Below are 24,668 nucleotides of genomic sequence, written 5' to 3' on the forward strand. Positions count from 1 at the left end.
GCAGGTGAACGAGCCTTTGATAGTGTGGCTGATGTTATTAGGCCCTGTGATGGTGTCCCCTGAATAGATATGTGGGCACAGTTGGCAACGGGCTTTGTTGCAAGGATAGGTTCTTGGGTTAGTGGTTCTGTTGTGTGGTATGTGGTTGCTGGTGAGTATTTGCTTCAGGTTAGGGGGCTGTCTGTAGGCAAGGACTGGCCTGTCTCCCAAGATTTTTCATGGTTTGTGTGTATAAAAACATCTTCTGTATTTTCCACAGTATGCATCCGATGAAGTGAGCTGTAGCTCACGAAAGCTTACGCTCAAATAAATTGGTTAGTCTCTAAGATGCCACAAGTACTCCTTTTCTTTTTGCGAATACAGACTAACACGGCTGTTACTCTGAAACCTGTCATTATGAAAGGCACTACATTTAGCAGTATGGAGTGGAAATCTATCAACTGCATGAAAAAACTTGTACAGATACAGACAGACATCATCTTCCTTTCCAAATGCAAACAGATGGACATCGTACCAAAAGGACTGAAGGTAAAAAATCCATTACAATCTACATACCACACAGACTATGCTGACAGCTTGTGCCACACGCTCTCAAAGAAACTGCGGAACCACCTGATCAACATCCTCTACAGCAAACAGGGAAAGATAAAGAATGAGCTCTCAAAAATGGATACTCTCATAAAAAACCAACCTTCCACACAAACTTCCTCGTGGCTGGACTTTACTAAAACTAGACAAGCCATTTACAACACACACTTTGCTTCTCTACAAAAGAAAAAGGACACTAAACTTTCTAAACTACTACATGCCATAAGGGGCCACAGCAATGGTTCCCTCAACCCACCCAGCAATATTGTTAACCTATCCAACTATACTCTTAGCCCAGGAGACGCAGCTGTCTTATCTCAGGGCCTCTCCTTCTGCCCCTCCACCCCCACGAACATGATACAGTTCTGTGGTGACCTAGAATCCTATTTTCGACGTCTCCGACTCAAGGAATATTTCCAACACACCTCTGAACAACATACTAATCCACAGGGACCTCCCTACCAGCACTACAAAAAGAAGGATTCTAGGTGGATTCCTCCTGAAGGTCAAGACAGCAGACTGGACTTCTACATAGAGTGCTTCCGCCGACGTGCACTGGCTGAAATTGTGGAAAAGCAGCATCACTTGCCCCACACCCTCAGCCGTGCACAACACAATGCCATCCACAGCCTCAGAAACAACTCTGACATCATAATCAAAAAGGCTGACAAAGGAGGTGCTGTTGTCATCATGAATAGGTCGGAATATGAACAAGAGGCTGCTCGGCAGCTCTCCAACACCACTTTCTACAAGCCATTACCCTCTGATCCCACTGAGAGTTACCAAAAGAAACTACAGCATTTGCTCAAGAAACTCCCTGAAAAAGCACAAGATCAAATCCGCACAGATACACCCCTGGAGCCTCGACCTGGGATATTCTATCTACTACCCAAGATCCATAAACCAGGAAATCCTGGGCGCCCCATCATCTCAGGCATTGGCACCCTGACAGCAGGATTGTCTGGCTATGTAGACTCCTCAGGCCCTACGCTACCAGCACTCCCAGCTACCTTCAAGACACCACTGACTTCCTGAGGAAACTACAATCCATCGGTGATCTTCCTGATAACACTATCCTAGCCACTATGGATGTAGAAGCCCTCTACACCAACATTCCACACAAAGATGGACTGCAAGCCATCAAGAATGCTATCCCCGATAATGTCACGGCTAACCTGGTGGCTGAACTTTGTGACTTTGTCCTTACCCATAACTATTTTACATTTGGGGACAATGTATACCTTCAAATCAGCGGCACTGCTATGGGTACCCGCATGGCCCCACAGTATGCCAACATTTTTATGGCTGACTTAGGGGACGAGAGCTGAGGAAGCGTTGTTCTAACGCCCCTACTCTACTTGCGCTATATTGATGATATCTTCATCATCTGGACCCATGGAAAAGAAGCCCTTGAGGAATTCCACCATGATTTCAACAATTTCCATCCCACCATCAACCTCAGCCTGGTCCAGTCCACACAAGAGATCCACTTCCTGGACACTACAGTGCTAATAAACGATGGTCACATAAACACCACCCTATACCGGAAGCCTACTGACCGCTATTCCTACCTACATGCCTCCAGCTTTCACCCTGACCACACCACACGATCCATTGTCTACAGCCAAGCTCTGCGATACAACCGCATTTGCTCCAACCCCTCAGACAGAGACAAACACCTACAAGATCTCTATCAAGCATTCTTACAACTACAATACCCACCTGCGGAAGTGAAGAAACAGATTGATAGAGCCGGAAGAGTTCCCAGAAGTCACCTACTACAGGACAGGCCTAACAAAGAAAATAACAGAATGCCACTAGCCGTCACCTTCAGCCCCCAACTAAAACCCCTCCAACGCATTATCAAGGATCTACAACCTATCCTGAAGGATGACCCAACACTCTCACAAATCTTGGGAGACAGGCCAGTCCTTGCCTACAGACAGCCCCCCAGCCTGAAGCAAATACTCACCAGCAACCACATACCACACAACAAAAACACTAACTCAGGAACCTATCCTTGCAACAAAGCCCGTTGCCAACTGTGCCCACATATCTATTCAGGGGACACCATCACAGGGCCTAATAACATCAGCCACACTATCAGAGGCTCGTTCACCTGCACATCCACCAATGTGATATATGCCATCATGTGCCAGCATGATGCCATGTACATTGGGCAAACTGGACAGTCTCTATGTAAAAGAATAAATGGACACAAATCAGATGTCAAGAATTATAACATTCATAAACCAGTCGGAGAACACTTCAATCTCTCTGGTCACTCCATTTCTGATCTCAAAGTGACTATCCTTCAACAAAAAAACTTCGAAAACAGACTCCGAGAGACTGCTAAATTGGATACAATTAACTTAGGCTTGAATAGAGACTGGGAATGGTTGAGTCATTATAAAAAGTAACCTATTTCCCCTTGTTTATTCCTTCCCCCCTCCCCCACTGTTCCTCAGACGTTCTTGTTAAACCCTGGATTTGTCCTGGAAATGGCCCACCTTGATTATCATACACATTGCAAGGAGAGTGATCACATTAGATAAGCTATTACCAGCAGGAGAGTAGGGTGGGGGGGAGGGGAGAGAAAACTTTTTGTAGTGATAAACACCCATTTTTTCATGGTTTGTGTGTATAAAAACATCATCTGTATTTTCCACAGTATGCATCCGATGAAGTGAGCTGTAGCTCACGAAAGCTTATGCTCAAATAAATTGGTTAGTCTCTAAGGTGCCACAAGTACTCCTTTTCTTTTTATGACTTACGAGGAGAGGCTGTGGGAACTTGACTTGTTTTAGAGTGCAGAGGAGAAGAATGAGGGGGGATTTGATAGCAGTCTTCAACTACCTGAAGGGGGGTTCCAAAGAGGATAGAGCTCTGCTGTTCTCAGTGGTGGCAGATGACAGAACAAGGAGCAATGGTCTCAAGTTGCAGTGGGGGAGGTCTAGGTTGGAGATTAGGAAACATCATTTCACTAGGATTGTGGTGAAGCACTGGAATGGCTTACCAAGGGAGGTGGTGGAATCTCCATCCTCAGCGGTTTTTAAGGCCCAGTTTGACAAAGCCCTGGCTGGGACGATTTAGTTGGTGTTGGTCCTGCTTTGAGCAGGGGGTTGGACTAGATGATCTCCTGAGGTCCCTTCCAACCCTGATATTCTATGATTCAAGTTATTGCCTCAAGGGAAGAAATCAGGTTCCTGTGGCATGATGAGCTACCTCTGGTGAACAACACACCTTGCATGATAGCCCCTTTACTCCCTGTATTTAATTAACCTTTCAGGTGGTGAGGGGGAGGAGTCACGTGGCTGTTTCTGCAGCGTGTGAATGAGGCTGCATACCCACAGGGCTCCCAGTGCCTTAGCCCGGCCGCCGGCAGAGAGGCGCTGGCGGGGCGGAAAGCAACCCTTCAGCAGGCGGAGTCGGCTATGCGGCTGCCCTGAGGCGGGCAGGGGGCGGCGCCCGCGCGATGGGCCTGGCTGAAGCGGAGGGAGACGAAGCAGCGCCTGGACACGGGTAGGAGGGGGCTGGGGCTCTGGAGCAGCGGAAGGAGACTGGTTCCCCCCGGTTGATTGGTGGCGGTTCCAACTTCTAACTTTTCCGCTGGGGCTTCTTCTCTCTATAGGGGGCGGGACTAGGGAGCGGCTCAAAAGAGCCTCTTGTCCAATCGGAACTAAATTCTATCCGCACCCTGGAGCCGAACCCGCCAATCCGAGGCCCGCTTGTTGGGCGGTGACGATATTCAAACACAGAGCGCGGCGGCGCGCCGTTTCCTCTGCCTCAGGTCCCCCGCTCATAACCTCCTGCCTCGGCGCAGCGGCCCGCTTGGCGGTGAGTGCAGCTCCCCCAACGGCTCTTGCTGCCCTCGGGGGCGGGCTCCGGGGGGCGGCGGTGGCAGTCATTGCCGGAGGACGAGAGTTTCTATGGGGTCGGGTGTCCGGAGTGCGGCCTGTTCCCCCGCCCACGGAGGCCCCCCTAGCGGGGGGCGCGGGGCTGGCTATCGCTTTGATTCCTCTCGCCAGCCGCTCGGACTGGCTGCGAGCCGCCCGCGCAGCGCCTTGTGCACCAACGTGGCGAACGGCGCCTTTAACGCCTGAGGCCGCCGCAGAAGCCTGGCGCTGCTCTTCAGCTTCCCCCGTCTCCAGCTTGAGACGTAGCGGCCTCTCCTTGGGCTCTGCATGAGCATCCCGGGGTCCAGAGGCGGGGCGCTCCCTGCGGAGCCTGTGTGAGGGAACTCGCCCTGGGGACTTGTAACCTACAACCGTTATGTCAGGGCTGCAGCTGGTTTCGTCTTTGGTATAACAAGAAAGCTGATGTAGGGCTAGTCCTTGGGTCTCCCCCGCCTGTATCCACGCCTCCCATCCCACTGTACAAATCGGAGTCCAGCTCTTTATTATTTGTATTGTGTAGCACATAGGAACCCTAGGGATGGACTGTTGTGCCAGATGCTGTACAAATGCAGAACAAAAGCAAAAGGACCTCAACTGTAGCAGCAATACATGACAAATGAAATGGTCCCTTGGCTATCCTGAGCCCAAACAGTTTAGGGCTTTATCTGTCCTGTCCTAGGTAATGATGTTATATTGCGCCTAGGAATACACCGTTTTTGACAGAAAAGTGGTATAATATGCTTCATTTTGTTGTGTCCGCTGTTGCCTGCAAGTCTTGGTGGGAACTCTTAATCAGAGCCTTGTTGAGGTGCATATAGTGATATTGCAAACATGGCAGACACTTTAAATTGGACTCGTATCAGGGCAGCTACGCTGATGCAAGTTTGTAGTGTAGACCTGCCTTGACTCTCTTAAGCTGTGGTTCTCAATTTGTGAGCCGCTTGTAGCCCAGTCAGCACACAGCTGTGGCCCATGTGACACCCTCAGAGCCTTACAGGTAGTATATAGTGTGGATGTGGCACACATTACCCATAGAGAGTAGGGATGTAAATATTGTTTTAAACAGTTAACTTCTTTAACTATTAAAATTATATTGGCTAATCGCTGGGGCTAGGGCTGCTCTGGCCGGCCGGTCCGGGGCTGGCATCGCCATGGCTGGGGTTAAGGGTTAGGGTGGTTAACCGGTAAGACTAATGCTTAGCGGTTAACTGTTTACTATTTTGCATCCGTAATAGAGAACCACATATGTGGCCTACAATGGTAAATAGGTTGAGACCTACTGCTCTAGAGCAGTGGTTCTCAACCTTTTTCTTTCTGAGCACCGCACATGCTATAAAAACTCCAGGGCCCACCTATGTCACAACAATTGTTTTTCTGCATATAAAAGCCAGGTCTGGCATTAGTGGGTACCAAGGAGGGCAGTTTCCCATGGCCCCATGCCACAGGGCCCCCCACAAAGCTACATTGCTCAGGCTTTGGCTTCTGCCCGAGGTGGCAGGGCTGAGGGCCCCGGGCTTCAGCTCCTGCAGTGAAGCTTCGGCTTTCTGGCCTGGGCCCCAGTGAGTCTAATGTTGGCCCTGCCTGGCGGTTCCCCTGAAAACTGCTCACAGCCCCCCAGGGCCCAGAACCAAGTCTAGAGGACAGTTTAGATGCCAGCAACCAGAAATTGTATTGGCTTGGGGCTGCCAGGCTTGAGGCAGGTGATCTACTGTCATAAGGCTGAAACATTCTCCCACTGTAGTCCCTGAAGGAAAAGCAATACAGGCCAGTGTCACCCTTCCTTATAACTGGCATGTACTACTGCCCTTCGGTAATTCACCATCAAAAAACCAAAACAAGTCTTTCACATTATAGGTTTTATTGGTATCCGCTGATGTCCCTGATTTACACCGCAATGGGAGGGACTTTACCCAGTTAGACTAAGTACATGCTGTGACGGGTTCCCCCCGAGATGTCACTGGAACTGGGGTCCCACTGAGACCCCCTGACCCACCAGCCTGGGCTCCCTCTTACCCTGTACTGTTGTGACAAGTTGCAAAGCCCTCCAGGCTCCAGCCTGCACTTTCACCAGCATACATACAGGTAGGGACACATCCATCTGCAGTTATATGCAGGCGCTCTGACCAGCCCCTGCATGGGAAGGCTACAGCTAGGGCAACTACTAGCTCCTCAGGCACCCATCCCCTCTGGAGTATAAACCCAAAATTATACCATCTTGCCCTGCACAGGGAACTCTACAGCATAAGTTCATAAAATTTGCCTCCTCCCTCCATGTGGAGAGGAATATGCAACAGCCTTTTGCCTTTGAGTTATGATTCCCTCAGACTAGTTTAGATAAAGCAAAAACAAGTTTATTAACTACAAAAGATAGATTTTAACTAATTATAAGGGATAGCAAACAGATCAAAATAGATTAGTTTGCGTTTTTTGTTTATTTGCTAGGTAAACTTAATATACTAAATAGATTGGATATGAATAGCAGATTCTCACCCTAAGAGATTGTACAAGCAGGCTACAGATTCTTAAGGGGTAAGCTGCACTTGCTTACAGCTTGGAATCCCGAGATGTTCCATTCACAGGCTAAAAATCCCTTTAGCCTGGGTCCAACACTTCCCCAGTTCAGTCTTTGTTCCTAAAGTGTTTCCAGGAGTCTTCTTGGGTAGGAAGCGAAGAACATCAGGTGATGTGTCTCCCCGCCTTATATAGCTTTTGCATATAGTGGGAACCCTTTGTTTCAAAGCTTGGTTCCCAGACCAATCTGTGGAAAAACACTGACATCCCAAAATGGAGTCTAGAGACATGTGGACACATCACGTGCCTTTGTAGATTCATAGCAGTCATTATTTACAGGCTGTCTGTAGCCTTCTCAGGAAGGCTCCCTAGGTGGGAGATAAGCTTCTCCTAGGGCTTATTGTTTTCCCTAATGGCCCTTGCCCACCAGCTGTCTGGACTGAAAACATCTTGTCTAGTGGGCGTTACCCAGATGTAACTACATTTGAAATACAGATACATAGTCAATATTCATAACTTCAGATACAAAAATGATACATGCATACAAATAGGATAATCATATTCAGCAAATCATAACCTTTCCAATGACATCTCACATGACTTATCTTGCATAAAATACATTGATTATGTCATAATCATATAATATCACTGTGAAGAATATTTGGAGTGCAGTGTCACACATGCTCATTTTCTTCCCACCTTCTCCAAGGTAGGATGCCTTCCTGGGCAAAAGAACTCCCCCTGCCATAAGCTGTATGGTTAAGGGTACCAGATACCTAAGTTCCCTGTAAGCTGCAGGGCCACGCAGCAGCCTATTTAGCGCCATGCAGGTGCTCAGGGAACCTGCCCAGGGACCTGCCAGGGTTGGGTGCCCCTCCCTGGCCCCCACCTAACCCGGCCCTCAACCTGCTGGGGGAGGGACGGTCCGAACCCCGGGCTGGACCTGCCACGGCTGGGGTGCCCCTACCCCAGCCCGACCCAGCTGCGGTCCAGACCTGTTGGACGGGGAGGGGCGCCTATCCTGCGATCTCAGCCCTGGAGCTGCCGCAGTAGGGAGAGGTGCCTTTCCCCTCAGCCCAGAAGCTGCAGGAGGGGACTGGAGCCGGGGATCTCGCCCCTGGGGGCTGCAGGAGGGGACTGGAGCCGGGGATCTCGCCCCTGGGGGCTGCAGGAGGGGACTGGAGCCGGGGATCTCGCCCCTGGGGGCTGCAGGAGGGGGAAGGGGGCTAGTGATCTTGTGCCTGGGGGCTGGAGCCAGTGATCTCGTGCCCATCGGCTGCAGGAGAGGGCTGGGGCTGCTGATCTAGTGTCCAGAGGCTGCAGGAGGGGACTGGGGCTAGTGGTGGTCTCAGAGATTGGAGGTATTGTGGTCCCTGGTGCTGGTGGGCAGTGGAGGCGGTGGAAGCAGCTTAGTCTCTCTGGCCGTGGTTGGTCTCAGTGGGCAGAAGGCAGCGGGTTTCCACGCCTTCCCTGGCCTCTGCTGTGGGGAGTTGGGATGGGGGAGCTAATTGCTTCTTGTGAGTTGAAACTCTCATTGGTAGCCATGGGGGCAGCCGTGAGCTGGCCGGGCTGTAGAGCAGAGTCGCTGCCTACTTTGCTTTAACGCGCCTTCCCGGCCGGGCGTGCAAAGGGGAAACTGGTTCAGTGCAACCAGGGAGTTACTCGCCAAGCTGCTGGCTTTTGGGGGGGAGTCGGGTGGGGTTGCAGTCACCTGCCCGACAGGGAGAAGCTCCCAGGGCTCATTAGAGCTGGGCTGCTCGCTAACCTGGGCTGGGAAGAGGAAAGCCCCGGAGCACCCTCCTGCATCCCAAACCCCACATCCCTGGCCCCACCCCAGAGTCTGTACCTCTACCCTCTGCCCCAAACCTGAGCCCCTCATCCCGAGCCACACCCCGGAGCCTGCACCCTTAGCTGGAGCCCTCACACCCCTGCACCCCAACCCTCTGCCCCAGCTCTGAGCCCCTCATCCCTGGCCCCACCCAAGAGCCTGCACCCGAACCCTCTGCCCTGGCCCTGAGCCCCCTCCCACACTCCGAGCCCCTTGGCCCCACCACATGAATTTTGTTATGTGCATCAATATGAAGGTGATGTGTCACACATCACCTCCACATTGGTGCACATAACAAAATTAATTCTGCATATGGGTAGGAAAAATTAGAGGGAAAACTGCCAGATACTCAATGTTCACATCCCCTCCTCCCCGCACTGTTAGTGCAAATATCTCGGCCATGTGAAGGCAAGTTATGGAGAGTTTGCCTCTAAGAGGTTATCATAGATGCTGGCCTTTTATAAGTATTTTATAGATGTTGGGAGCTTAACCTGGGCATAACAGCCCTTTCTTTGAGACCATGTCTAACTGTGCTAATGCCACAGTTGCAACTGGGAGGGGCCATTGAGCTAATAGCTCTCTGGCTTTAAGTGGATGGAGGCTGGTGACAGGGTATTCTCTAAGAAGGATCTTCAACTCTGGAACTTGCTTTCCACTCTAACCACCAGGCTAAACCTGGATTTTATCCCTTTGAGATTCTGAGAGGTCCACTTATTTTCCCATCCATCTGGGATGAGGGTGAGTTGCAGGCTATTGAGTAGTCAGATGTGGGAGGTTTTCCTTGTATTCTATATTTTGGGGGTTGGACTGATTTGAATTGGCAAGTTACTGTATGAAAGTTTATCTTTTAATCTTGATTAGTAATTAACTGTGGATAGGTATGTCTTAAACAAAACAAATATTGAACAAACGAGTGCCCACCATTTTTGTTACTTCATGTTCTTAAGTCGACAGTGTGCATGTTGCTCATGACCTTCGAAAGCTTCTCCTTTCTTCCCCTTGCCTTACTTTCTGTGTAGTGTGCAGTTGTTGCTGTTTTATTACTTTGTTTTACAGTAGAACTTGTGACAATCAGTCAGGATCAGGGTGCCATTGTGCTAATTACTGTACAAGAGCACAGTAGAACAGCCCTTGTCCTGAAACACTCAAATGTAATTTGACACAAGATGTAGCAGTGACCATAGAAAGGAGATGGGAGGTGAATGAAAGAAAGTGTGTACCATAATACAGACAGAACTGCAATTCCAAAAAATGCATTTTGGTTTTTGAAAGGGATTATTTCTTAACCAGTTAAAACCACTTGAGGATTTTTTTTTTTTTACTTGAATAGGGCCCTGTTGTTGGATCATATTAAAGAAGTTCTATATTAAAATCACAAATGAGTTTGATTCCCCATAGTTTAAATTCCAGGGTATTACTAATTAAGAGGTCTCTTGGTTTTTGGTACTGTTTCTCTCCCTCTGTGTGTGAAAACTTGCAAGCTGCTAATTGTGTTAGTACATTCTAAGACAGAGTCTGTTCTCAAAGCAATTCACAGAGACTCAAAGCAATACTCTAACAACAGAAACAGCACCCAGAGACTCCCCGCCCTTTTGTTGTATTAACAATTGTGATTAAAATAGAGATAGAGGATGTATGTGGATGGATGCTTGGTGTGGATAATAACTGAATGATCAGGGAGGTGCCAGCCTAAGAATCCAGTGTCCATCGGCTGAAGAAGGCGTCAAGTGGAAATAACCAGAGGACCCCCGGAGGGCAGACTGGAATCCACCCAACAGCCTCAAGAATGGGAGAACCAAAGAACAAGATAACATCTTGGAGCCGTCAGGAATGTGCCATCTGCTGATTGATTCAGCAACAGCATGATGCAGCAATTCCCATAGACTGGCATAGGAAGAAATTCCTATAAAAATAGACTCTAAAAAGTGAGAACTTTGGGGTCTGATTCTGCAAACCAACTTCCAGGAGCATCAGATGAGCATCTGACAAGGCCCTGCTCCCTCCTCATGTCCAGGCCACCTGGCCAGTAGGCTTGGCATGAGCAACTCTAAGGCTGGTAACTATGATAACAACTTTGCAGAACCTCTGTGTGTGTGTGTGTGTGTGTGTGTGTGTATATGAATGAATGTGTGAATAAATATGAGATTGAATGGAATGTTATAGCTATAACTAACTGCTTACTATGATAACAACCTTGCAGAACCTGTGTGTGTGTGTGTGTATGAATGAATGTGTGAATAAAGATGAGATTGAATGGAATGTTACAGCTGTAACTAACTGCTTACTATGATAACAACCTTGCAGAACCTGTGTGTGTGTGTGTGTGTATGAATGAATGTGTGAATAAAGATGAGATTGAATGGAATGTTACAGCTGTAACTAACTGCTTACTATGATTCTTTCTGTATTCACAATAAATGTGGTATTTTGCCTTTTTCCCTTTAATAAGATCCTGCTGGTTTTTATTTTATTGGTACAACACTGTATATTTTGAGACATTCTGTATCTGAATTCTGTATCAAACTGACAACAGTGGTGTCAGATTCACAAGAACTCTCGAACAAGTGGTCTGGGTTTTTTGTTTTGTTTTTTGTTTAGTAAACAATAAACTGAATAACTCATGACCCTTTATATTTTAGTAAAAGCCTTTTATAGGCTATTCATTTTGTCAGCTAATTCGGCATGGTGGGTCATGGAAACTGGAGGCTTTTTCCATAGAACTTTCACAGCTCTGTGTGATTTCATTTTCAAGGGTATGGGTAGAAGAACCCAACATAGCTAGATGATGGTGGTGCAAAAAAACATTTGGGTTCTGACTATGGTGGGAGGGTTCTAATTGGGGATGAAAGGTTCTAATTATCTGTCTTGATATTGGAATGTTTGCCAGCATTTTCTTCATGGTTTATCAAGTGGCGACTTCTCTGAGAAGGAAGAGGGCCAGTGGCTGCAACATTGCCACATCTTATGACAATGTTGGAGGCAGTGATTTTTTTTTTAACATGACCTGGTCTCTGTGCCACAAGGCAAAATCTGTGGCCAATCATTAGGGCCCTGCCCCTAGTTATAGAAAATATTGTAACTTTGTTCCATCAAGCGAACTAATCTGAACAATATGGGAAAACAGGTTTAGGAGAAACTTGTCCCTTTTAAAAGTAAGCAATACTCAAAGTAAACAAAACTGGAAAATAAGCTGTTTTTTCCCCCTCTATGGTATAGTATTTTAGGGGGTTACTTTTAACCATTGTATGTACAATGCCTTCTGATGGAAACATGACTCTGCTCTTGTCTACACTGGCAAGTTTCTGCACAGTAAAGTAGCTTTCTGTGTTGAAACTCCCAAGGTGTACACACTGCCAAGCCACTTAGTGCGCAGAAACTGCACAGTTGCAGATCTGTTTAAAAAAAAAAAAAAATCACCCTGACGATAGGTGTGCAGCTTTATGCGCCGGGGCTACAGAGCCGCGGTGCCAGTGTAGACACGCTGATCGACTTCAGCACTGCGATTGGCCTCTGGTAGGTGTCCCACAATGCCTGTTCTTGCCTGTCTGGTCATCGGTTTGAACTCTACTCCCCTGCCCTCAGGTGACCAACCATGAGCCCCACCCCTTAAATTCCTTGGAATTTTGAAAGTCCCCTTCCTGTTTGCTTGGTGACGCGTGCAGTGGTCTCAGCACATCTTTCCGGGTGGCCATGCCTGCTCCACGTACCAGGCGATTCCCTGCTTGGAGCAATGCCGAGTTGCTGGACCTCATCAGCATTTGGGGAGAGGAGCCTGTCCAGTCTCAGCTGCGCTCCAGGTGTAGGAATTATGATACCTATGGACAGATTTCATGATGCATGGCAGAAAGGGGCCATGACCGGGACACACTGCAGTGCAGGGTCACAGTGAAGGATCTATGGAATGCCTACCACAAGGCACAGGAGGCAAACTGCTGCTCTGGTGCTGTGCCCACAAGCTGCTGGTTCTACAAAGAGCTGGACGTGATGCTTGCTGGCAACCCCACCTCCACTGCGAAGGCCACCATGGATACTTCAGTGACTTGTGTGCCAGTCGAGAGTGGACCGAGTCAGGAGGAGGAAATCTTGGACGAGGAGGGGTTCGGGGGACCCAGAGGCAGAGACGACTTGGAGATCAGAGATGCATGCAGCCAGGAGCTCTTCTCTACTCCAGAGGAGGCTGGCCAGTCACAGCTGTTGGAGCTTGGCGAAGCACAAACGGGAGAGGAGGCCCCTGGTTAAGTGGCTTTGATTTTGGGAATTTCTGAAGCGAGTTGTTGGAGGCAGGAGGGTTGCAGAAAGCAGGCTTGTGTCTGTATGATGTGCGTACCACCACGTGCCTAGTCTGAGAGGCAGAACCGGTTGTTGATTGACTCCCTCACTTCACGGGAATCTGCCTCAGAGCTCTCCAGGAAACTCTGGTGGAGATACTGGGCAATCCACTGCTGCAGGTTCTTTGGCTGAGCTGCTTTGTTTCTTGCCCCATTAAGGGCAACTTTCATGCACCACTCTACTGTCACAGGGTGGGGGGGGGGGTGTCGGAGGACCGTTGCCGCACACAGGCAAGCCGATAAGGGCCAGGGCAGAAGCTGCAATCTTGGAGAAGACCCTCCCTTGATTCCCTGCTCACCCTTAGCAGTGAGATCTTCCATAACAAACGCAGCCTGTGGAAAATGTGGGGACAGGAATGATTTTAGCCCCCCCCCCCCCCCCCCCCCCCCCCCCCCCCCGTACTGGCTCTCTCCAAGAGCCACGTGCTCAGTGTACAGTACAGTCCTGGAACACTGATTTCCCTGCCCCTGCAGTTACTCACCATTTTGGGGGTCTTGTGGCTCATGAGTACTTGCTTGGGGTCAGCCAGTTAGTGACAGGTATGTGAATAGTGGCTGTGTTTTAAATCACTGAATCAGTGGTCCGTGTTTTGAAAACAATACTGCTTCTGTAAAATGTTGCATTTTGGCTTCACAGATATGACCTTGGGAGTCCAGCTTCCCTCTTTATTATTGCCAGATGAATGGCTGTGCAGAATTAAGCCAGGAAGAACTAAAGAGGACTCTGCATGATGTTATGATGCACTGTGTGGCTGAAAAACAAGAATTGAAGGAGTGGCGGGACAGCGAGAATAGGGACTGAAAGGAGAATGTGGCATGCCAGAACGAAGCCACAGAGCGGCTCTTAAACGTTATGGAGCCCCAAGTGAACACTCTCCAGGCGCTACTAGCACTGCAAACCAAGCAGCTCCGCACCTGCCCTCCCCTGCAGCCGCTGTCGCAAAACTCTTTCTCACATACACCCCAGACACTGCCAAAACACCCTTATCAACCTCCTGGCTCCAGTCTGTACCTGCTGCATTCCAATCCTCCCCTGTCAAAGTCCAGCATTGCAGACTCTCAACACCCTCTGCAGTTTAGCCCTGCTGAAGTACAGTACCTGCTGCAGTGTACTCCAAAGGAGAAGATTGGATATGAAACCTGGACATACACAAATCTTTAACCGTCCCAGGACCCCACCTCCTCCTGGGATCCTCCCTTTCCTCCATCCACCACAGTGCTGATGTGGTTTTTTTGTGTCTCTCTCCTTCGGTTGTTGTTTTTTAATAAAAGAATTGTTTTGGTTTGAAAACCATCTTTATTCTATTAATTGAAAGCAAACAGAGCCCTGCAAAGCAACAGGCAATTTTCTTAAGCCTTCATAGTGCATCGTCTGCACCCTTCACAATCACCTCCTAGCATTACAAGCACTGCACTCCAGAGCATAGCAACAAATATTAGTAGCTTTCAGCTTTAAATTGCTGTCTCAAGGCATACTGTCTGTATAATGTCTTATTTAGGCTGCAACTTTGGGAGAGGGATCTATCTTGTAATATTCTTGTAAAGCACCTTGGAATCTTACAGCACTGTAAAGCCATGTGTCTGCAGGAACCATAGTAACCAAATACTTTGAAATGTGTGTTTGTGTTTAAAAAAATATTTGTATATGTGTTTATTTCACTTAAGGGCATCAGATCTTTTTTAATTGCACTTTTTTAGATGGTAACAGTCAATTGAAATGAACTATTGAGTCAAATCCATCAAAGAATAAATAGCACTTTGAAATTTTTCAAGGCAATGTTGTTGAACAGCATTGCACACCCTGCATTCAAAGAACGCTCTTAAATACTTGTTTGTGTATATTCAGGGAAAAAGTAATGCTAGGTTGTAGATACCATTAACAAACTAGTAACAAGTAACTTTTTTCAGGAGTATAATTAAAAATTGCCTCGATAACAGAAGTTCTTAGCTTTTGCTGAAATAAGTATGGTAGATATGGAATGGTCTTAATCTTCAAAATGTACATGAGGAAACCTCTCAGGCTTTTTTAACGGCTATTTGCTACAGAAGCTTTCACTTGTACCTTGACTACAACAGAACTCTGCAGTAGTTACCCTGTCTTTTATCTGTGTCTAGAAATGGAGGAGGAGGATTTAAGCGAAAGAGGACTGACAATTGCTTCAATCATGAATCGAGTCAGAGACCTGAAAAATAAATATAAAAATGAAGACAATGTTACTGATGAGCTTAATTTTACTAAAGTCTCAGCTGATACAACAGGTATGTTTTTTTTCTTAATCTGCATTTTCACTCTTTCTGCAATTGATGCTAAAGTCAACTAATCTGAGAACTATTAAACAAAAACAGTTTAATCTATTTCAGTATTTTCTTTTTAGTCTTTTTAAGACTAAAAAGTGATGCCCAAAACAAGTGACAAATTTCAGCCCACCTTGATAATGCTGCTTAGATTCTTTCTTTCAGTAACTGCACTTGTTTGTAGATTACTCATATTTAGAATTTTTTGCACATATTGACATTTCCCCCCCCTTTCATTTAGTGTTCATATTTGTGTGTGTATGTATGTATTTATAACCATAAACCTAAGAATGTATTTGGTGGTTGTTTTTTTTCCTTAGATAACTCTGGCACTGTTAATCAAATTATGATGACTGCAAATAATCCGGAAGACTGGCTGAGTTTCTTGCTTAAATTGGAAAAAAAGGGTATACCTCAGACTGATATTAGTCTATTGAATAGATTGATTGGCCGTTACAGTCAAGCAGTTGCTGCACTACCTGCAGAAAAACACAGTCAAAATGAGAACTATGCTCGGATCCTAGTGAGATTTGCTGAGTTGAAAGCGTAAGTACCAATCACCAATTTACAATAAGAAAACTCCAAAAGAAGACTTCTGAATTTTACTAATGGCAAAATAGACACAGTTAAAAAAAGTCTCTTTTGCCCTTAGGGCAAATAAATACTCCTATTAACATTCATGTTGTTTAACTTATAATTAGAGGGCACCTAGGACCATTAGAAACTTACTGCTTGTGCAGGATAAGTGACTAATGTAAACCTACTGTTTGTGACGTCAGATGGCATATTTTCTTATATACCGATAAGTATGATTGATCAGCTTATTTTTAACACATAGGGATGGGGGACGGGGAGCACACCACATCTCACCAAAATATTAGTCTGTTACATTACTTTCAATAACACTTGTTTAAAAATAATTTTCTTTTACTTGGATTGTATGTGTGAGGAAGGTTGAAAATGATATGAGGAGGCTTCCCATTCTTTCCTTCCCCTTCACCCCTATTTTGTGTAAACTTAAATATTGTGTGGAAGTACAAAAAAAATAGGGAACTTGTAAGTTTAACAAGTTTCACCTCAACTCTGTATTGTGGGTAATAATGCTGAGTTGTAGTTTAACCTATTCACCTCAAAAGCCATGCTTTTTCCCTCTTTGGAATTTTAAAACCCACTTACCATAACTTTTGTGTTGCAGTATGCAACTTGCTTCTCAGTAGGGCAGGTTATCTATTTAACAGTAATGCATCTTTCAGAAAAAACATTATTTGGATTTATCCAAGCCTGCTGCCGTGGCTGTTCCAGAATGAGAGGCACTGTTATTTTTCTTACTGATATCACAGAAACAAAGACAAGTCAATTACCAGAATATAACTTTACCCAATAAAATGAAGCTAATGAATATTCCCTTAACTTATTCTCAGTGAAACAGAAGTGGAAGGGGCTGGTTCTTCTTAGAGAGAGAGAATAGACAGTGCAGTCTCTGTGTGTGTGTGTGTGTGTGTGTGTGTGTCTCTAATGTACTAGTGTGTCTAACCAGAGTTTTCCCTAGTGGTACCTATCAGGGCAGCACATGTGCTATGCACTTCTTACATCCAGCTGAGGGTGTAAAGGGTGGAGTTGCCCCCATGGTCTCTTCAGTTCCTTCTTGCTACCTGTGGCGCTGTCTGTGGACTGTTGCTCAAGGTTTCCTTTTCTCCTCTGGGGAAAGCTTTTTCTTCATATTATAAAAAGTAGTTTAGGGTATGCATGTTTTTTTTTCCCCCTTGGCAATATTTCATTTCTGTTTTCGTAAAGGTTTTTTATGTTTAGTTTTCCAAGCTTGTTTTTGCTTGGTACAAGGAGCTTGGTTATTCCCAAGTCGCCTGGTTTCAAGCACTGTTTCATGTGCAGGGTCTCAGCCAGTTAGTGACCCTTATACCTGCTGCCTGCTTTGTCTTGGCCAGGGACATATTAGAGATAGGTGCTCTATTTGTAGATCTTTTAAAAAGAGGACCCAGAAGTCCAGGAACGTTAGGTTGAGAGACTACCTCATGGAGTGTATCATGCTTCCCTCCTTGGACCTGGGTTGTCCAGACCCAGCACTTCTCTCTTGGCCTCAAGTGGTTCTCCTATGGCTCTTTCTGACTTCCCTGCTATGTGGGCTCAGAGATTCTGCAACTGGAGAAGAAGTGTTTTCCTTCTCCGAGAACACATTGTAAGAGCCACAAGTCAGTCTCAAGATAAAATCTGACTTCAAAAGCAAAAGAGAGTTCCTCTTCTAAAGGGCACTTGGGACACTGTGAAGCTTCAGTAAGTCTTCAGGGAACCATTGTGTAGCAAGGTTAGAGTGTGTGTTGAGACTCGCAGCTTGTTGTTTCCAATGGTTGGACTTCTACAGGAAGCTTAGTCATTGACTTGGTGCCTCCTGAGGTAACATCGAGGCCAGCACAAGTGAGACTATTAGTTGAAGCACCAACTTTAGCACTGCCACAAGCAATTTTGCTACCGATGACAGCAGTAGCTGATGCAATGGCAAAGAACTTACTTAGGGGGAATCCATACAAACCGTCTACTATGGCAGAATATTGAAATTCTGCTCAAATCATGCAGTCGGTACCACAGTTAGTGCATTTTTTTGGTAATGGGCTCCCCTGCTTGGTACCAATCCCATCAGATACTTTTACTTCTATGGTCAGGAAATCTGTAGTACCAACTTCAAGACATGCAGTACCAGTGAGACTTAAATCTCTTGTACCGGTTCTGAAGATGGTACATACAGCTACATCTCACAGCAGGAGTCTCAAACACACGGCCCGTGGGCTGTAGTTATTTCCTGCGGCCTGCCATAGGCGCCGACTGCACTGGCAGCCAAGTTCCCCTCCCTCCCCCTGAGTGCACCGCGTCCCCCCTCCTCTACCTACCTCTCAGTGCTTCCCACCGTCAAACAGCTGTTTGGCGGTGCTTGGGACTTTCCGGGGGGGGGAGGGAGGGAGGGAAGGAGGAGCGGGGATGTAGCGTGCTCAGGGGAGGAGGCAGGGAGGGGGTGGAGTTGGGGCGGGGAATTTGGGGAAGGGATTGGAATGGGGGCGGGGAAGGGGCGGGGCCTCACGGACTAGACGAGCAGTCTGAGGTATGAAGTTCAGCATGTATGATTCTTTGCTGTGAGTAGTTGGGAAGAATGTTTGTTAAAAGTGGCAATGTATTTTGTATGAATAGTTACTTTAAAAAGTTCCTGCCTTTACAGCTATGTTGATAGACTGTTAGTGTAGATCATCATCAGTGTTACTGACCACATAAGGAATAGTTACAGGTGTTCATATTTTGTTAAAACCCCTTTTCGCGTTACAGTTTTAAAAAAGTTAATACATTGACTTTTAATAGCATACTATATTACCCTTCATTTTTGACTATACTTTTGTATCGTTGTATGAAAAGGTTTCAGTGATGCAGACCTCGGGCCAATGTACTAATCCTCATGAGGCCCTCATGGTGATTTGAGTTTGAGATCACTGTCTCACAGGGACTACTGTTTCTGTTTGTTGGATTCAGAGGAGGAGCTGTGTGTCTGTTTACTGAAGAGAAGATCTAGACTAGCTCCCACTCATTCTTCAGTGGCAAAATCTAGCACATGTCGTAGTCATCAATACAGTAGCAGATCAAGAGAGAGATCACCATGGCTGTCTGCCAGGTGCCTGCCTTGCCCCCCCCCCCCCCCCCCCCATACCATACATACAAATGGTGTATGGGAACCCATGGGACATTCTGTCAGCTTCTGGATTGGGTTCCCAAGAGCAGTCTTAACAAAGCTCTTCAGTGCATCCCAGTGACATAGAAGGTCCTGTGCCTAGTACAGGGCTTGGTAACAACCTGCCCCAGGTACCCAATCTTTTAGTACCCATGGTGCAACAACCATTGGAGTTGGAGGTTGAGGACTCTTTTTTCTATATGCCAACAATTCATCTGCATCACCAGGCAAAGCCTTCTGTCCTGATTCATTTTCACCTATTCCAGATTTCTTTAAAATATAGCAAGAGTTCATTAGCGGGATGGTTAATTCCCTTTGAATCCAGGTGGAACTGGTCCAAGAAAACCCACGTAAGTTGGTGGACATTCTGCATCCTACCACCACAGGCAGCGGGCGGTGAGAAGGAACTGAGTCGGAGTTCCCTGTCCTTTTTTTCCCACTGGTTTACTGCGCCACGGCGAGATTTCTCTGTGTGCTTTGTAAATAGTTTTAGCTCAGTAGTACCCTTTAGTTATTTAGTTAAATAGTTTAAGTAGTTTGTTAGTTACCCTAGTGCTGTGCCTTCACCAGGTTTTAAACATGTCCTTCTTGCGGGGTGGCTATTAAGAATAGTGATCCCTGTAGTCTGTGTTTGTTGTCTCTGACAGAGTGGCACATTAAAGAAAAATGCACTATCTGCTGTTTTTTCACTGACTCCTAAATCCTTTTGAGAATCACTGCTTTCCAGAATGGTCCCCTTTCTGTAGGTATGGCCTACAGTCCTTGTTCCTAGATTTCCCATTTGGCTGTATTAAAATATGCTTTTTTTTTTATGGGCCCAATTTACCAAGTGATTCAGATCACGCTGTATGATTTCTGTTCTTGTTATTTACCACTGTTCCATCTTTGTATCATATGCAAATTTTATAAGCAGTGATTTTTATGTTTACTTCCAGATCATTGATGAAAATGTTGAATAGCTTTGGGCCTAGTATCAAGCCAGGCAGAACCCCACTAAAAACATTCCTATTCAATGTTTCACCGTTGACAAGTATTTTCTTAGATCTGTCAGTTAGCCATTTCTTAATCCATTTAACATGTGCTTTATTGATATTGTATAGTGCTAATTTTTTAATCAGAATGTCATGCTGTACTAAGTTAAATGCCTGACAAAAATCTAAGTATATTATATCTATGCACATATAGGTTTGTTGGGTAAAACTTTTCCATAAAACCACGTTAATTGGCCTTAATTATATTCCTATCGTTTAATAATTCCGTTAATTTTAATCCTGTATCAGCTTTTCCATTATTTTGCTTGGGATTGATGTCCAGCTAACCAGCCTATAGTTACCTAGGTCATCACAGTTGTCTATTCTGAATACTGGCACAACATTAGCACTCTTCCAGTGTTCTGGAGTTTTTGTTTTATTTCAAGATTAAAAATCCAACACTCTGGGGCTCAAGTCATGTGGGCTTGCTGATTTAAAAATATTTACTCCTAGTACCTATTGTCTAACATCCTCCTTGGTTACTAGTGGACTGGAAAGTGCTTTATTTTCCTCATGTGAGGCAAGTAGATCATCCAGCTTCTTTCCGAATACAAAAAAGATACATTTATTGAACACTTCTGCCTGTTCTGCATCATCATTAACAATTTTACCATCTCCATCTAGTAAGGGGCCTATACCATTGCTAGGATTTTTTTGATCTTCGTATACTTAAAAACAGAAATGGTTCTTCTCATTGTCCTTAACCCTGTCTGCCTTGGGTTTGACATGGCCTTAGTTTCCCTTGTCAGTTTTATGCACTTCATAACTTCTACTTTTATATTAATTGCTATCCATTTACCCTTGTTTCCGTTTGTTATATGTTGCTTTTTTATTTTGAACTGCGACTTCACTTTGCCAATGAACCAGATAGGCTTTTAGCTAAAGTTGTCATCTTTCTTGATTGTGAATTGTATCTTTTTGGCCATCTACTAAACTCTTCTTACAGAACTCCCAATTTGGTTGTATAGAAAACATATCCCACAAAAACTGTCATGGTCATCCCTCCCTCGGAAACTAGAATGATCTCTTCTTTTTATTTGAATGTAATATAGATATGAACCTTGCTCTGCCTTAACTTGCGTGTGGAGTGGATGTATGTGATCAGGGATATTTAGAAGGATGTTACGTTGTGTGCTAACATCTCATACCTGTAATTGTGGTTGCTCTGCTTAAATATCTGAGAGTCAACAACAGTGAATGCAGTGTCGTAGTCGTGTTGGTCCTAGGAGATTAGAGAGACAAGGTGAGAGAGGTAATATCTCTCTCTTATTGGGCCACCTTCTGTTGGCGAGAGAGACAAGCTTTCATGCTTAATAAAGAGCTCTTCTTCAGGTCTTGTAGAGTAATGTGGTCCAACAAAAGATATTGCCTCACCAGTAGTAGTGAAGCTATTTAAAGCTAAATATGAGGAGGTACATATGAAACTGTACTTTTCAAGGAGGACCGCTAAATCTTGGCCATGTCCCTAAAACAAAATCCCCTATATGCCTTGGGAAACTGGACCTTGTTTCTGTGGCAAAATCCCTGCATTCTGCAACAGTTTGGTGTGTCAGACTGCAAATTCTGTGACAGATTCATTTCAGAAATCAATTAATTATAGTGCTCCTGTGTCTTGATGTTGTATTCATTTTTTCACATTATCACCTCATTCTAATTTTTTTGGTATACTGCAGATTTTTATAGTGGCAAAAACATAAGTTAAGGGAAAGCTGGAGGCTTTGACACTTAGCACCTTGCACACATGTTGGAGGTTTGTGTGTGTTTTAAGTATATTAGCTAAATTTTTCAGCTAAAATTATCTGCAAGAAAAAAGTATTGGTAGTTAAAATTATCCTGAAGAGTTTGAGAATACCCTCGCTGATATTGACTAGGGCAGTTAACGCCTCTATTCTTTCAGTCTTCCTGCAGACTCAAGGAAATAGTATACATTTGTTTAATTTATTTTTTAACAGTTGTGATGAGTAGAAAGATTTTTGTTTAGCTTCTGGAGGGCAGTACTGTGGCAAAGGTGAATTTTGCAGCAGATTCCTTGTCCATCACTAAATATATGAAACCCTGCCCTTAAATTTCCTTTACTCTTTCATTTCCAGCTTTTCCTCTCTACATAACTGTCAGTGTTCTATTTTACAGTTTTCAAGACCCAGAGGAGGCACGTGACCAGTTTCATCTTGCCAGACTGAACTGCAAGAAATTTGCTTTCGTGCACGTAGCTTTGGCACAATTCGAACTGTCACAAGGTATGTGTCTAATATTGGAAGCTTTTTCTTTTTCTTTTTCTTTTTTAAAAAAATCAGTATAATTAAGAAAATAGAATATTGTGTAGTAGGTACTTAATCAGGAAAATTTAAGAATTTAGAAAGTACCTTTTCCTTCCATTTGATCTAAAATGCCCTGGTTTCTTCCCTTCAGAAAAGTGTGGTTTTTTTTCATTTTAGTAGAACATGTGTCTCAGATTTGTTTTAGAAAGTGTGTTCTGTTGAATATGGTATATTTAGGACTGATTACTGAAGCTTACATAATCCATATAGTTAGAGCAGATTTTCCAACATATATTCTAGTATAGCTTCATATGAGATAGGAGAGACTTTGTAATACTACTTCACTGCCTAGAAGTCCGAGATATGATGATTGTCCCCGCACAAAATTTTTCTATGGAAACTGGTTAATGTGGTATGTAAAGACTTGCCTTTTCTGTGAAGTTTTTTCCAACAGTACAAAGAAGGGTCTCCATCTTTCAATCAAGAACAGGGCAGCCAATCCAAAAAGTATTTTGGGTCAATCATCTCCCCTCACACAGTGTAGTTTTTAACTCCTAATTAATATCTCTGACAAACTTCTAAACAACTCTCAACTGAAATTAGAAAAATCGAGGAAGAGGCAGGTTGGCTATCTAAGGGTATGTCTACACTATGAAATTAGGTTGAATTTATAGAAGTCGGTTTTGTAGAAAGCGTTTTTATACAGTCGATTGTGTCTGTCCCCACACAAATGCTCTAAGTGCATTTAGTTGGTGGAGTGCGTCCACAGTACCGAGGCAACCGTCAACTTCCGGAGCGTTGCACTGTAAGTAGCTATCCCACGGTTCCCACTGTCTCCGCCGCCAATTTGAATTCTCGGTAGAAATACCAATTCCTGATGGGGCAAAAACATTGTCGTGGGTGGTTCTGGGTACATATCATCAAGCCTTCCCGCCTTCCCTCCTGGAAAGCAATGGCAGACAATCCTTTCGCGCCTTTTTTCCTGGGTTACCCGTGCAGATGCCGTACCATGGTAAGCATGGAGCCCGCTCAGCTCACTGTCACTGTATGTCTCCTGGGTGCTGGCAGACATGGTACTGCATTGCTACACAGCAGCAGCTCATTGCCTTTTGGCAGCAGACAGTGCAGTATGACTGGTAGCCATCGTCGCTGTACTCCAGGGTACTCTTTTAGCTGACTTCGGTGAGGTCGGTCAAGGATGCCTGGGAAGACGTGGGAGTGACTCAGCCAGGTCATTTCCCTTTTAAGTTTCGTCTCATGGCAGTTCAGTCCTGCCAGCAGTCGTACTACACCGTCTGCTATCAGCAAGATGTATAAAGATAGATGAAGTGGATCAAAACAAGAAATAGACCAGATTTGTTTTATATTCATTTTCTCCCCCCTTCCTTCCTCCCTCTGTGAAATCAACGGCCTGCTAAACCCAGAGTTTTGAGCCCTATCCTTAAGGGGGCCATTCTGTTTCTCCTTGATGCAAAGCCACCCCCTTTGTTGATTTTAATTCCCTGCAAGCCAACCCTGTAAGCCATGTTGTCAGTCGCCCCTCCCTCCGTCGGAGCAAAGGCAGACAATCGTTTTGCGCCTTTTTTCAGCGCAGACGCCATAGCACTGGGAACATAGAGCCCAATCAGATCACCACGGCAATTATGAGCACAAAAAAACACCACTCGCATTATCCAGCAGGATATGTAGAACCATAACCTGCAAGAAAAGTGAAACCAGGAGAGGAGGAGGCGACTGTAGCGCGGTGATGAGAGTGATGAGGACATGGACATAGACTTCTCACAAAGTACGGGCCCCTGCAGTGTGCACATCATGGTGTGGAATGCCAATTCTGGGCCCGGGAAACAAGCACAGGCTGGTGGGACCGCATAGTGTTGCAGGTCTGGGACGATTCCCAGTGGCTGCGAAACTTTCGCATGCATAAGGGCACTTTCATGGAACTTTGTGACTCGCTTTCCCTTGCCCTGAAGCGCAAGAATAACAAGATGAGAGCAGCCCTCACAGTTGAGAAGCGAGTGGGGATAGGCCTGTGGAAGCTTGCAACGCCAGACAGCTACCGGTCAGTCGGGAATCAATTTGGAGTGGGCAAATCTACTGTGGGGGCTGCTGTGATGCAAGTAGCCAACGCAATCACTGAGCTGCTGCTATCAAGGGTAGTGACCCTGGGAAATGTGCAGGTCATAGTGGATGGCTTTGCTGCAATGGGATT

General features: G+C 45.6%; 1 protein-coding gene across 3 annotated transcripts in view; it reads left to right on the forward strand.

The window, feature by feature from the left end:
• Positions 1-3,882: 3,882 nt before the first annotated feature.
• The window catches only part of TTK (TTK protein kinase), an 89,709-nt gene continuing 68,923 nt past the window's right edge, over positions 3,883-24,668 (forward strand). The window contains exons 1-4 of one of the 3 annotated variants that reach the window (XM_043542560.1): positions 3,883-4,110; positions 15,267-15,410; positions 15,767-15,992; positions 22,332-22,438. In XM_043542560.1, coding sequence (XP_043398495.1) covers positions 15,269-15,410; positions 15,767-15,992; positions 22,332-22,438 — 475 coding nt within the window. In that variant the 5' untranslated portion in view covers positions 3,883-4,110; positions 15,267-15,268. Of the gene's footprint in view, positions 4,426-15,266; positions 15,411-15,766; positions 15,993-22,331; positions 22,439-24,668 lie in introns of all 3 variants that reach the window. The other 2 variants (XM_043542559.1, XM_043542561.1) reach the window with 2 other exon arrangements.

Source organism: Chelonia mydas, chromosome 3 (assembly GCF_015237465.2).
Source record: "Chelonia mydas isolate rCheMyd1 chromosome 3, rCheMyd1.pri.v2, whole genome shotgun sequence".
In the NCBI taxonomy this organism is placed as follows: Eukaryota; Metazoa; Chordata; order Testudines; family Cheloniidae; genus Chelonia; species Chelonia mydas.